The following is a 14,352-nucleotide window of genomic DNA, read 5'->3' as shown; positions in this document are numbered from 1 at the left end:
TTTAAGCTTGCTGGAAGTTCACCCCAAAAAACATTGAATTGTTTGCACCTTCGGACTTCAGGTATTGTTGCTCTCTGTTCATGTGAGAAGGACCAGGGAAGTGGGAGAGTGAAGGAATAAACTCTCTAACAAGCACTCACAAAGAGATTCTATGGATGCACAATGACCATGAGGGTACGACTTCAAGAAATAACCTGGAGGAGACAAGGATACACTTGCCACATCAGTGACAGTGGTGGATGAGGAATCAGGCCTGTTCACTGAGGAGTGACACTTCTGTCAGGTGGAATTCCATACCCTGGTTGTTTGCTGCGTGGAGGATGGGGATGGACTTCCACCATTACTGGTAACTACTTTGACCCTTACATCGGCCTGCACGCTGAAGTACTAACACAACTGTCAGACCATGTGCCCTGCCCAAATACACAATAAAATCATCCTAGGAAAGATCATGCCACATCTGTCAAGTCTTTGACTCTGCACCACAAAAGCAGCCTTCAGTAGCAGGTCCAAAAGGCTGTGCACTACTTATTCCTATCCTTATTATGTTTCTCCAACTTCTTCCCCTTGGACGCTTTACAAAGTGTGTCAGTGTTGCACACCATAATCTCAGACTTGATCCATGTTTTGGGGCTGAACAAATGCTCAAACTCAGTATAGAAATGACAGGTCTGCCTTCCCAATCTGGACATCCAATTATTGTCTCATACCTCATTAAGCTGCACTTCCATGTACTTAAGTTTTGTCCTGGCTCTATGACAGACACCAGACTCAGTCAGACACGATAACACCTTGACCAGAAACAAGGTGTCCAGGCTGTGGAGTTCAAAGGAGACTTTACTCATAGCCTCAGACCAGAAAGCAAAGAAAGCCCTGCTTGTCTACCTTGAGATAGCTGGCAGCAAAACAACAGGGAGGCTTTTCTGTGACAAGCAAATGTTCAGATCCAAAAGTGGAAAGCAGTATGCACAAGAACAGAGCAATCTCACGGAAGTGAATGCTGATGCGGTGGTGTACATTATAGTTGTCTGAAGTGAAGGCAGGGTATTACATACACGTAAAATGACTATCTGGATGGTTGCCCCAAAAAGGAGCAATCTTGTCTAGCGCGGTTACTGAAGGTGGACAAAGCGCTAAGACTAACTGATACAGCTACAATGCCTATGCTTCCCACCTACTTTAGCATTGAACTAATTCAGAATTAACTAGTTAGGGAAATTACAACATTCAGAAGCAGTCGTAATGTTGTTAGAAGCACTATTGTGTATGGATGTCATATGTTTCAAAAGCATTCCATGTGCTTGAACTGACCCTGGAAATGCCAGCATTCTCTAGTGTGGGCAGATGCAAGGACAGGCTCACAAGGAGAAGGGAACACACAGGAAACCACATCATGCACTCTCCTCCCCGAAGCAGGAAAGGTTCATGATGACACTAGACTCGAGCCCTAGGCCCTCCTCCTGGAGGGAGGCTGTGCAAATCCTGGGCGTCTACCCTCCTCCCTCGAAGCCTGTGCAGTCATAGGCTCTTCTGACACGCTATAACTGGACCCTCCAAAGTGGGTAGAAGGCAAAAAGTTTATTGGCGCATTTCCTACTGGACAACTGGCCTCTTATCTCCACCTTCCTAACTCAGGGGCCTGCTTTTGGACAGATAAATATCCATGGGTGTGAGAGTAGAAAGAAGAATGCTGCAGGCCCTCTCTCGCCCCTGCCACAGCTCCACCTGCTTTTACCCCCCTCCATTTCTGGTAGTGGAAAGAAGTGCCAGGCTTTATCACAGCAGCTTGCCATCAGATCATCTTGCTTCTCCCACACTCTCCTGGATCTTGACAACTGTTTTTTATAGCTGCCATATCATCCTCTGTTCCGTGTAAGCATATAGTGGGAGAGGCAATTTCTCCAGTAGTCCAGACTTAAGACAGGGATCTTTAAGGATTAATGTCAATACTTTGACATGCATATGAAAGCAAATGCAGCCTTTACTAATACACACTCTGTAGCTAGCACCAGCAACTAGGTGAACATCTGAATTCTACACCAGGTGAAGCTTCTAAATGGTCTTTCAAAGGCAGACTCACCAAAGGTGCATCATCCAAATCTACAGTCCAAGCAAGGATTATATCAGAGAGAAATGGCTGTAATAAGCCATTACCAGTCACAGGAAACAAAGTCCTTTTGTTTATAGGTGCCACCGAGTACATTATCTATCACAGAATGGAGCAAGGTTAATCTTCAGGTGCTCACACTGATATCAAATATGTATGCAATACAATACTCTGTTTTCAAGGTTGTTTTTTCTGATTTCTGAATTATAAAAGTGATGTTGTTTCTACTATGCCCAGAGAACAAGGTGATGAGTCCTCTGTAGTAAGACTCTGAACACTCTCTCTCTCTCATTCCTTCTAGACTCTACTCAGGAACACAGCAATTCTAGTTCTTCCTCAATTATCATACCAAGACACAGAGAGCATATTAAAAGGCATAATCAACTTCTAAATTTTGGTCAGCCCAGGTAACAATATAATACTACATCAAAAATCAAAACTAAAATCACATTGGTTCAAGTCAAGCACCACATTAATAGGCTCATAGTGGTGCATTTTAGTGCGTATACGCGCCTCTGAATGATCAGCTACCAAGCATTAGGGCACCATCTGCATGGCCTTAGGTCAAGATTTCTACTTCCATTGTGCAGCAAATAAAAGGACCATGATAATAGTGGTATTCTGGGAATGCTGAGTACATTCTATTAAAAGAGTTAATATCAAAGAACTAATTAAACCATGTGTAATGATCAGAACTATTATTTGTCCATTCTACTGTACAGTGAATTTTAGCTTTTTCAGAAAACAAGCTTTTTCAGAAGATTCAAGATAATCATATTTTGTACATAGAATAATTAAAACTAAACAACTAATATGCATCATTTAACTGCTCAGAGACCTCCTTTTAGGATCAAGGATTCATTTTATATGGCTGGTTTACCAGATGTACCCTTTATTTCCATCTGATCTATTAGTAAATACAAAATAAATAAATAAAGTACTGCAGAATTCATATAAAGGCTCCTTACACAGATTCTTCTCTCTCATATGATCTATTTACTATATTTTTAATACATACGAAGAAAACCAAACAAAAAAATTAAGATTCTAATGTTTGTAGAAGCTAAGCACCATATTTCACAAGAGTATCTTAACAAGGGGAAACAAACCTTTTCAGGACAGCTGTAAAATAAACAAAGCGGGTAGCTATCCAATGCACATATTTGTTTTGTATAAAAAATGCACTACAGCGTAACACAAAATGGTTCTGAGCACTTGCTTGGCTTTTTAGCGTATACATGTATAGAGGGATGACAAATAAGACTGATTACAGAGTTGAGGTGAAGGTGGATTAAGATAACATCCTTAGGTACCTCTGATAAGACTTTCACCATCAGATCCATATAAGCTTTTCACTCTCAGAAAACAGAACTGTTTAACTGGTGATCCTCTTTTTATATTCCATGAAGAAAAGACGAAGTGAAAGATGAAAAAGAAATCTTATGGGCACCGCCTGATCATCTTTATATTATTTCTCATAAGAGTTACAGCCTACCTTTAACAGTATCCTCACATTCTGTGTTTAGTAGGCATGATCCTTTCTATGTTTTTTCCACGGAAGAGAAACACACTATTGCAAATTTTTTCAGATTATCTATTAAATATGTTCTATGCTAGTGCAATGTGGCATGAAGCCTTTGAGTTAAACTGAAGATGACATCAAACATTCCCTTGTCTAACCTCCAGACTTACTTGGATGCAGTATTGTAAATGATGAACAGTCAATAGAAATAGTACAGTATTCCTTCCTAGCTCAATTGGGGCCTATTCCAAATCCCACTGGAATCAATTGAAAGATTCCTATTGACTCTATAAGGGGTTGGTCAGGCCTTAAATCCATAAATCCTCGAAAGAAAAAAAATCAGACATTGCAACATGTTACAAATGTTTATTTTCATCTGCTTTTGCTGTAAAACACATAGATCAAATATTAAGCCATGAAAAAATCCCATCAATGGTATCCACAATATGAGAACACCTGTTACAGCAACAAAAATCATGTCATTGCATCCTTAAATAAAACAGCTCCATTAGCTTCCACGTGAATGGATGTAGAATGAATTTCTGACAGTAACAATATTTATATTTTATGATAATGTAAGGTCAAATCCTAAATAAAACTCAAGGGAATCAGAGGTGGATCTGGAAAGCCATAGTTTGTTTGGATGTGATAGATTTTTAAAACAATAACCCTTGAGAGCATGCAATGAAATCTGGTAAATATCTTTATCTGTATTTGATAACAAACAATAACTAACTAAAATATGAGTATTAGTGGATTTGTCTGTGCCATTTTTATTGGATGGTGAACTGCATATAATCAAAATGTCTTTCCCATTGGCTTCTTTCATCACTGCCAATATAAATATGCAATATGTTGGAAAAAAATCAGGGTGGTTAAAACAGATGTCAAGAGGGTTTCATTCTATGTCTATTAACTTTGAAAAAGGTCACTGCAGTCATAAGCCAATAGCACTTTAGTGACCGAAGGATAATTCATTGAATAATAAGGGACAATTACCTCCTCACTACATAAAGAATGTTCCCATTCTCTAGATACCATCACAAGCACCATGCAATTAAGGCTGAAAACAAACATCAGGATCTGCTTTGTTCCTCCTATATGCCTTCCCTTATTTTACTGACCAAATCAGAAGAAATGTTTGGGGTCCAGTTCTCCTCTCACACCAATGTAAAATTCATAGGTCCACTGACTATAGTTAGACCAGCATAAATCAGGAGTAACACAACTTAAGTATATGGAGTTATGCTACTGTAAACATTAGGAGAATAAGCCCTATTTACTATTCCTTATTAGTTGTGTTGCAGTTGCAGATAGGTGCTCCAGCCATTATGGGGGCCCCTTTGTGCAAGACATTCTTCACACACAGAGGGTAAAAGTTTCAACAGTGTAAGTGACTTAAGAGCCTACATTCCAGTGAGTTTCACTCGATCATTCACAGAATTGACTTTCAATGTGAGTTAGACTTTTAAATCACATAGGTGCTTTTGAAAATTTGACCCATATTAAAAAGATGTTCCCTTGCCCCCAAAGAGCTTACACTCTCTTGTTTTGCTTCTGAAACCTAAACCATGATGCTGAAAGAAGTTAATTGCTTTGGTGGCAGAATAAGAGAGAACTTACATTCTCTGCTTGATATAACTGTTGTTGATGGAGCTGGGGACAAGTTTTGCACTGCTAAAAATTCAGAACTGGTCCAGTTAAAGAGTCCTTTCTCAGACCATAAAAGGACTGAACTAGAGATGGCAGGTCCCATCTTCCAGAACACTACCTTGTGTGGCAGAAGATGGTAGATCAGTGGCTATGAAAACTAGTCAAGCCATACTGCATAAAAAAATTCAGTGGGTCTCAAAACAGTTTCATTGCACATAGGCATGCAAACACAAAAGAGAGAAGGCTCTGTAGGCCTGGATGATTAAGACTATTGAGTGCATGTAAATGAGATTTTAAAAATACATTTTCAGGGCACAACACCCTGAACACAACACAATTTTTAATGCTCTCCTGAAATATAAGCCACTATGATATAAGGTATATGCCCAGTAACAGAACAAAAAAGAGTAATCTTCACCTAATGAGTGATCATCCAAGTTGAGGAAAAGAGGTAATTTAGTTTATTTTAAACATACTAATTCACTGACGGTACTTTTGACATAATTTTCAGTAGGTTGGATTGTTGTTTTTCTTTTAAGATCTCTCTTAGATAACAAAAGTCTTTCTGACAAAGCAACTATGATTGAGGAGCAAATCCCCTAAATCTGCAGAAGCAGCTACACCCCTGCTGAAAAGAATCACAAGTCAGTATCACTATTTAAAACATAGACAAAGCTTTGCTGAAGTACCTGGGCCTCCCCTCCCCACACTCTTCAAAGGCTAAAGATTAGGTCCTTTAGAGATAATTGTATCTCCTACACCACCAGATGCAAAGATTTTGATTATTGATATAAGAATTATTACAGCTGTGGAAATACTGGACATGGTGCAAACTTAATACAAATGTATCTTTAGGCTTTGTCCAGCATCATTATTAAGAATTATTTTGTTGATTAAAAGTTTGAGATGTTGTTTTCCTAGTTCTTTTGTATCAAGAGACTAACTACAATTATTAATATTTTTATAACAGGTATGTATGTTTAATTGTTGTTTTATTGCACACAAAGGCCCATATGTTCATGCAAGCTACATGGCAGAAAAAGTAGCAACTAACTACAAAACCTGCTTTTAATTTCTATACACTACACAAAACATCCTACATATGATGGTGCCATACTAACTTTCAATACAAAAATGATTTCACACAGCTGATGCACAAGAAGTGTGAGGAATCTCCAAAAATGAAAAACTGGTCATGACAACACCGGATGCTAATCGGTACATTACCGTGGGGGGGTAAAAGTGTTACATTACACATATCTGATATTAAGTTAATGCTGTTCTGAGCAGCAATACTTTATTATCGGCAAAATTCAGGTATTACCAATATATGTGTCTGTGGAAATCTAAGCACGCTGGGGCCATTAGCAAATGGCAAGGGTAGGTGGCCTTTGTGCCAGACTGCAGGGGCTCAGAAAAGATTCTTGCTTCTTTCATACACTGTGGTCACCCACTTCAGATCTGCATTTTACTGAGTACTCCACAGCTTCTTCCATGCAATATCTTAAGTTTTTCTCTTTCTCTACATTTATTGTTTCTAGCACCTGTTACTACCAAAGTGAGCATACAGCCCAAGTTGACCATTGTAAGTCCTAGTTTTGAGCAAGCTTTATGCACGCAGGTCATGGGAATTCTCTTTTCACAGACACACCCTTTTTTTTTTTTTAACCTCATCTCTCTGGTCCTTGATTATATAGACCCCTTTGCCTTAATGTTTCATGAGGGCTTGAAATTAGTGAAGGCATTAGGATCCAAAAATGATTAGCACAGTTGAACTTCAGAACTAACATACTTTCTTTTCCTCTGGTGAGCTACATATTAGAATATCCAGATTGATTTGTACTTTCCTCGATCACTTTGAAAATATTGTGCCAAAATTTTTCTGCCTTCATTATGTCACTCAATTTCTCTTTTGCGGGTTTCTTTTTTTCCTAATAATTCCACTACTTAGTGTGACAGCTTACCCTTTTCCATTATCAATCCCAATGTTTGGGAACAGAGTAAAAATTTCCATTAAAAAAAAAGTTCCAGCTTTAAGTCTTGACAGTGAAAGACACCGTATGAATGTGGTACTAACTGGGAGGACGTGCAGCAACATCATGTTGTATTTTCTAGAGCAAGTTATACTGAATTATTCAGTTACTGTAAGTTGTCTATTTTGTGTGGTCTTAGTACAACGAAAGGCTGAAAGATTCCCTTTTGATGCTTCAGAATCTCAGTTAAGTACTATATCATACAACCCGCACAAAGGAGAAGAATGTACTCAGCCTTGATTCTTCACTACTCTCCCCCACCACCCTCCCACAGAGGTAATCAATTTAGCACCTAGTGTGATATCAGCACCAACCTGATCTGCACACTGGAGAAATAGTAAACTCGGGCCAACGGAAGCCATGAAGGTAAGAAAACTGATGCAATAAATAATATGAGTAAGAATTCTAACTGAATCTCTGTTTGAGCACCCCAAGACCAAAAGAGCATGATACTTGCACTGTTAAACCTTCAGGGAGCTAGTGTGCTGTGCTCTTCTGGCTGGAGTTCAACTACTGAAAAGTGCTAGTAAGAAGTAGAATATGAAGAATCAAATCACAGAGTGCCAGTAATGTGACCTACGCAGTAGGCTTCAGCAACTGTGAGAAAACCAGAAGATGAAATTTAAATCTGAATAATGAATGAATTTAAGGACTGCTCTGCAAAATGAAAGACTGTATATAGTATTGTATCTGTTCCCCCTTACCACATATTCCTACCTTCCACAAAGCTAATACAATCAGATAGGACCACAGTATCGACCATGTCTCCTGTGGAATCTGCCATTCTGCTGAAGCAAGCACCAAACATTTTATTTTCAGTCTTCCTGCCCTGCTGGGACCTACCTGTAGCTGCCCTTGACTCCCTGCACACTCCAAAACTGGAGTTAATTGGATTAGAGTCCATGCCCTCTGTGCCATTCCATGGATCAGGGAGCCACAGCTGAAGTTCAGCTTCTAGCCAGGGAGTAGGAAAGTCAAATGTGTGGATTAGTGAGCTGGACTGCCTGCATAGCAGCCAAACCCCAGGAGGCAGGGAGATGATCCCACAAAGCAAGCTACAACCCTCCCTTCCCCGCACCTTCCATCATCCCTGCTTCCTCGAACATATATGGAGAAGGAGGCTCTGAGTCTGGACAACATCATGGAAGCCAAAGCCGACTGGGTAGAGCCAGGCCATCTCAAGGGTATGAAAAAATCCTAGAAAATAATTACCATAGAAAATAATCATTGATGAATTTTACATTAATGAGTATTTTCATCTAGGAACTATAGGTACATGTGTTTGTGTGGAGGCAGAGGATGGGAATGAGGGTTATCTGTTATGGCGACAGAATAAGTTAACATTGTTATGGAATGGAGGGGTTGTTCCTTCAGAATTTGGTCCCATTGCAACAGAGAGTACCTGGGGTCCCTTTGATAGGCCTAGATAATTATTCTTGAGTAAGCCTAACCAACCCAGAAGGCTGCACCATACAGTCATAAAACCAGACTGTAGCATTGGGATGGGTCTGTGGCACCAAACAAGAGTTTAATTATTCTTTACCTGCCAAGCACAAAAAGAGATGGCAATCCTCCCAGCTCATCTGCACCAGTTATTTCATCTATCTGTTATGGCAGTTGCTTGCTGTAGGTACCAATTAATACATAAAATTAACATTAGGGCTCTACCAAAAAAAAAAATCTATTGACAGACATCAAATTCTGTCACACTTGCATTCATGAATTTTGTATTTCTAAGTAAGTAAAGCAACTACAGAATTTCTCTAAAATGTCATCCACTGGCACTTGAAAATGAGAAATATTAAAAGGGAATTTTGGTGCCTAAAATATAAAGGCCAGTTTTTGCTATCCTTAATCACAGTAAGTTGTACCTTACTCTTTGAATACTGGTGGCAAAAACTGACCCTTTCTAGTTTTGACGAATTAAAATACACTTTGTAGCTCCCCCCTTCCACATACAGTGCAAAATGACCAAATTAAAATAAATTACTTTGCTACTACACAAGATTCATTGTAACGCTATGAAAATATACACTATCAGAATTGTGTATTATGTTTAAGACCCCAGTGTTCCAATCTGACTCATATGGGCAGACCAATGGGACTCTATGTTGTAAGGATCCATTCACACAAAACAGATTGCAGGACCAAGTCTAAATTAATAATAAACCTTAACTGTTTGCATACCTATTACCCAGGACATTTTATTTAATTTTTTAAATTAATAATACAATCAAATCTAATCCTATTGTTTTTATTCTTATACAAAGTACAAAAGAAATCTTCAAAATCATCATTTATTCTTAAAAGAAATATTACCATGTACTCTATATGTCCAAAATTAATCCCTTCCTGATTGTGTTGAGAATGATTTTGACATATACAGAGAATATTATAGTATTATGCTCACAACACACACATAGCGAAGACATTCTCATAAGCCCCCATTTTCAGATGCTTATAACCTTTCAAAAAATTTCCCTTTCAGGTGAAATTTCTCATGACAAAATTGAAGACTTTTGGAAAGTTCAGGAAGTTTTGTTAGGACTTTTTTCAAGCTGCTCCATGAGAGTACTGGGGTCTTACTCATGTGGAAGAGCTTTCAGGGTCTTAGTCTGAAAGAACTGTGACCTGTGTTCAATTTAACACATGTAACTCCCAATGACTTTAGTGGGAGTTGCATCCATATATCTTGAGGGTATAACAAAGTCAAACTAATCCCTGACTTCAATAAAGTTGTAGTGACTTACACTGAGGTTGAATTTAGCTCAGAATTCTTCACCAGGTAAGAATTTTTCCAATTGATTTTACTGACAACTTCAATAGGACGTATTTTTAAAACATCAAACTGGAAATCCACTTAAGATCCAATCTGCACCAAACTCAGCATGACAGACTTCTGAGCCCGTGCAGTGACTACCAGCTTCCATCAGGAAAAAAAAAAACTTTTGACATATTTGTATAAAACTGATATAGAATAAATGTTATAGGTGTTTGAAAATCACAAGCACTATAAGCTGTTTTCCACACATTTGGGTAATGTTATTTGACTGTGTGATCCCACATGGAAGAACCCTCAAATAAATGTACTCAAAGCAATGTCATATCACATGCTCATATGAACATATGTGTGGGTATTTAATCTGTGATCCATTGCAACTTTCTTTTAGAGAAAATAAAAGCATTACATACATATATATATTAATGTAATATTAATTTTAAATGCACAAATATTAGGAAATTAAGTGTATAGTTTCCTAAGGTAACTCAGCCTAATGTAACTTCCCCCTCATGCATATGAGATATTCTGTACAACTGTGTATCAGTGATTCTCTAATTACGGTCCACAGGCCGCAATCAGGTAGTACGTGGCTTCATTTATAGTATGACTTCCCAACCTGGGAGTGCAAATAGATTCAAACGGGAATGGACTGTCATGACCACCTTCCCTTTATTTATGTCTAGCTGGGAGAGAAGTCCCAAAACGTTTTCCTGTTGTAACATGGCTCATTGTATGGGGAAAGGTTGAGAATCACTGGTTTATAGTATAGTATCAAAATGAGAATCCATTATAACAACACTCATTAAGATTATAACAAGAGTATACTATGTATTTTTCAGTTTGAGATATGGCATGCTAAATCTGAAAGTCTGAGAATGGCTGCTGTATATGATTTTATCACATATATGTAAAAGTGTATGGTTATGGAAAACATACCTTGGAATTTCCTGTTTTGCAATGTAAATCTCACCTATAACACTGTATTAATACAGTATTTGACACTCAATTTTTAAGTCTAATTTTAAAGTTTATTACTTCATCAAAACCTCAATTATTTTTTTCAAATGTTTGGGCCTGCTTATTAAAGAAGTCATAAAATGGAACAGCATGTGTGTTTCATCATTGTATAGTAGCACGCTGCTTACTTATTTTTTACTGAATCATAGCAAATCTAATTATTTACACCTTCTTTATAATTTAGTCCTCTTTCAGATTAAAACGAATCAAGATTCACTAACCTGTCAAATTTCTACTTTGAAGAAAATTATATTTCTGACAGCTTAATTTACATTCTGTTAATAAAACACAGCAAAGCAGTTACACAGAAGGGGTTGCCTAAAAGTCACTGTAACACCCCTGCTAAATGGGACAACAAAAATAAGGTCTGATAACGCAGTGTAATTTGTAGCTGTGTCAGTCCCAAGGTATTAGCAAGACAAGGTGGGTGAGGTAGTATTGTTTATTCAACCAACTTTTGCTGGTGAGAGACACAAACTTTCGAGTTCTGTGTAAGCATGAAAGCTTGTATTTCTCACCAACAGAAGTTGGCCCAATAAAACATAAAAAGAAAAGGAGTACTTGTGGCCCCTTAGAGACTAACCAATGTATTTGAGCTTAAGCTTTCGTGAGCTACAGCTCACTTCATCGGAAAGTGAGCTGTAGCTCACGAAAGCTTATGCTCAAATACATTGGTTAGTCTCTAAGGGGCCACAAGTACTCCTTTTCTTTTTGCGAATACAGACTAACACGGCTGCTACTCTGAAACCAATAAAACATAGTATCCCACCCACCTTTATTTTCCCCTTATGATGCATCAAGTGTATTACATTCTAGACAGCAATTAAAAAAAAATGTAGCAGATCTGCTAACCTTTTTTTTTTTTTAAACGAAGTTTATTCTAAGAAAACTCCATGTACAGAAGATAGGCCTCATGATTTATCTTTGGCTCACATATTAACCAAAAGATTTTTTTTAAAACTTTTTCGTAGTGTTAACTTTTGAATTTGCATAGCAAATCCGGGGTCATTCCTCACACATTCATACCTGCACGTTACTGCAAAGTGCTGTGCGGATACAAACCCAGGGGCACCCTCCCGGAGGCAACAGACTGACGAGTCATCACCCCACCTCCTGCTGCACAGTGCGCTGGGCATAATCCCTGCCCCCACTCCCGTCGGAGCGAGCGCAGGGCGGATCTTCCCGGAGAATTACTCGGGACCGTGGCATCCCAGGCAGGGGACTTGTTGAAAGCGCCTGCCTGATCAACACGGTGTCCCGAGGGGGGAGGGGGAGCGAGCTGCCCTACAGGTGATGACCAGGCAGGCGCAGCGCCCAGCCCCACGCCCCGCCGGCGGGACCCGGCTCCGAGGCCTGGCCGCGGCTCACCCGCAAATGGCAGCAGCAGAGCGCCGAGGAATCCCCGCCCGCGCTGCACCGAAGGGTTTCCTCCTTCCCCCCGGCTGCCGGAGCCGCACGGCGCCTCCTGACCCCAGGCGCGGCACCAGCCGCACGCAGACCTCGCCCTTGCAGCCGCCGCCGCCGCCGCTTAACCTCCGCCCCCGCCGGCGGGGCCCTGCTCCACGCCCACCCAGCCGCCGGCCTCCCCGACACCCTTCCTCCCCGGAGAGGCGCCTTCGGGGCAGCCAGGCTGCAGCGGGCAGGCAGCGCCCGATCCTCCCCACCACACCTAGCAACAGCGCTGACAGGACGCAGCAGCAGCAGCGAGGAGGAGGAGAAGGAGGAAGCGGAATGGCTGCCGCGGCTCGCTGCCTGCCTCCCTCCCTCCCCGGAGCGCTGACAGCCAGAGCCGGGGCGGAAGCAGCAGGCGGCGTGTCGTGCCCGTCCTCCTCTTCCCCCCTCCCCGCGCCGCCTCCGGCTCGCCGCACTGCCTCCTGCCAAGGCAAACTAACTCGCCGCTGCAGCGGCGCCCCGCGTGGGCCCCCCCCCCCTCCTCCTCCCGCCCCATGCCCCCGTGTGCAGCCGCCCCAGCCTCCCCTCCCCACGCCTTGCCATGCCGCCTCCTGCACCTCACGCCTCCCCCCCCGCCCCGCTTCCCGCGCCCCCGAACACGCCCATGCCCAGTGTGCGGCCACCCCGGCACCTTCTCCCCCCGCCCTGCCCGTGCCCGGCAGGCAGCCCCACGCCCCTTGCACATGCACCCCCGCGCCCCAGCGCTGCGGGGGGTCCCCCTCCCGGCCGCTCACCGATGTGGTTGTCCTCAATGTGCTCGATGAGCTCAGCCAGGCTTGGGAAGTGGAGCCCGCAGCCCCCGAACCTGCAGGTATTGGAGAAGAAGGAGGCGGCGGCGATGCCTGTCATGGTGTTACATTGAGATCCCCCTGCAGTGCCTGCTCTGCCAGGGCCGCCGGCGGCAGGGCGGAGAGAGGCGGGGGAAAGGGGGAACGGGACAGAGAGATGGAGAGAGAGAGAGGGGGTGGGGAGGAGGAGGTGGCCGCGGCGGCAGCAGCAGCAGCGTCGGGAGCAGCGGAGGGGAGGGACGGGCTGGGTGGGGGGGAGATGAGGCAGCCGCAGCTGGGAGGAGGGACCAGTGCTGCGCTGTAACAGCTGTGCTACCCCAGCAGCCACCGCCGCCTCCAGCAGCAGCAGGATCAAGGGACCCAGGCCACACTCATCACCTTATCAGGGGAGACTTAGCAGCAGTTCACACTGGAAGTCACACCTCTGTTGTATAACAGACCCTCTGAGCACTGAAGTATCTATGTGAAGTTTGGAGGGGGGAAATGTTACATTTGTTTGTAACTTTATTTAACTTTTTCCAGTAACACACTGGGGGTGGGGAATTAAAAAAGAGCTCATTTTTGTTTGCCCCATAAAACCAATTTGCGATACTCTTAGTTGACTCCAACTAGTATCTTACACCATAATTAGCCTCACTTAAATCAGTGGGACTACTTGTGGAATAGGCTATGACTGCTTATTTTTACTAACAGTAGCATTATCTGGTTCACAGAGGGGGACCCACAGTACCAATTCACCAAGTGGTGTAAACCAATGGTTCTCAACCAGGGGTACACAAAGGTCTTCCAGGGGGTACATCAACTCATCTAGATATTTGCCTAGTTTTACAATAGGGTACATAAAAAGCACTAGCAAAGTCAGTACAAACTAAAATTTCATACAATGACTTGTTTGTAGTGCTCTGTATACTAAACACTGAAATGTAAGTACAATATTTATATTCCAATTGATTTATTTTCTAATTATATGGTAAAAGTGAAAAAGTAAGCAATTTTTC

General features: G+C 41.8%; 1 protein-coding gene across 2 annotated transcripts in view; it reads right to left on the bottom strand.

Moving 5' to 3' along the window:
* The window catches only part of JAZF1 (JAZF zinc finger 1), a 285,557-nt gene extending 271,996 nt beyond the window's left edge, over positions 1-13,561 (bottom strand). The window contains exon 1 of one of the 2 annotated variants that reach the window (XM_073333623.2): positions 13,301-13,561. In XM_073333623.2, the coding sequence (XP_073189724.1) occupies positions 13,301-13,415 (115 nt within the window). In that variant the 5' untranslated portion in view covers positions 13,416-13,561. Of the gene's footprint in view, positions 1-8,858; positions 11,637-13,300 lie in introns of those variants that run through there. The other variant, XM_073333625.2, reaches the window with a different exon arrangement.
* Between the last annotated feature and the right edge of the window lie 791 nt (positions 13,562-14,352).

Source organism: Lepidochelys kempii, chromosome 2, assembly GCF_965140285.1.
Source record: "Lepidochelys kempii isolate rLepKem1 chromosome 2, rLepKem1.hap1, whole genome shotgun sequence".
NCBI classification, from domain to species: domain Eukaryota; kingdom Metazoa; phylum Chordata; order Testudines; family Cheloniidae; genus Lepidochelys; species Lepidochelys kempii.
The sequence above is the reverse complement of the archived record's forward strand: the minus strand, read 5'-3'. Positions and strand labels throughout refer to the sequence as shown.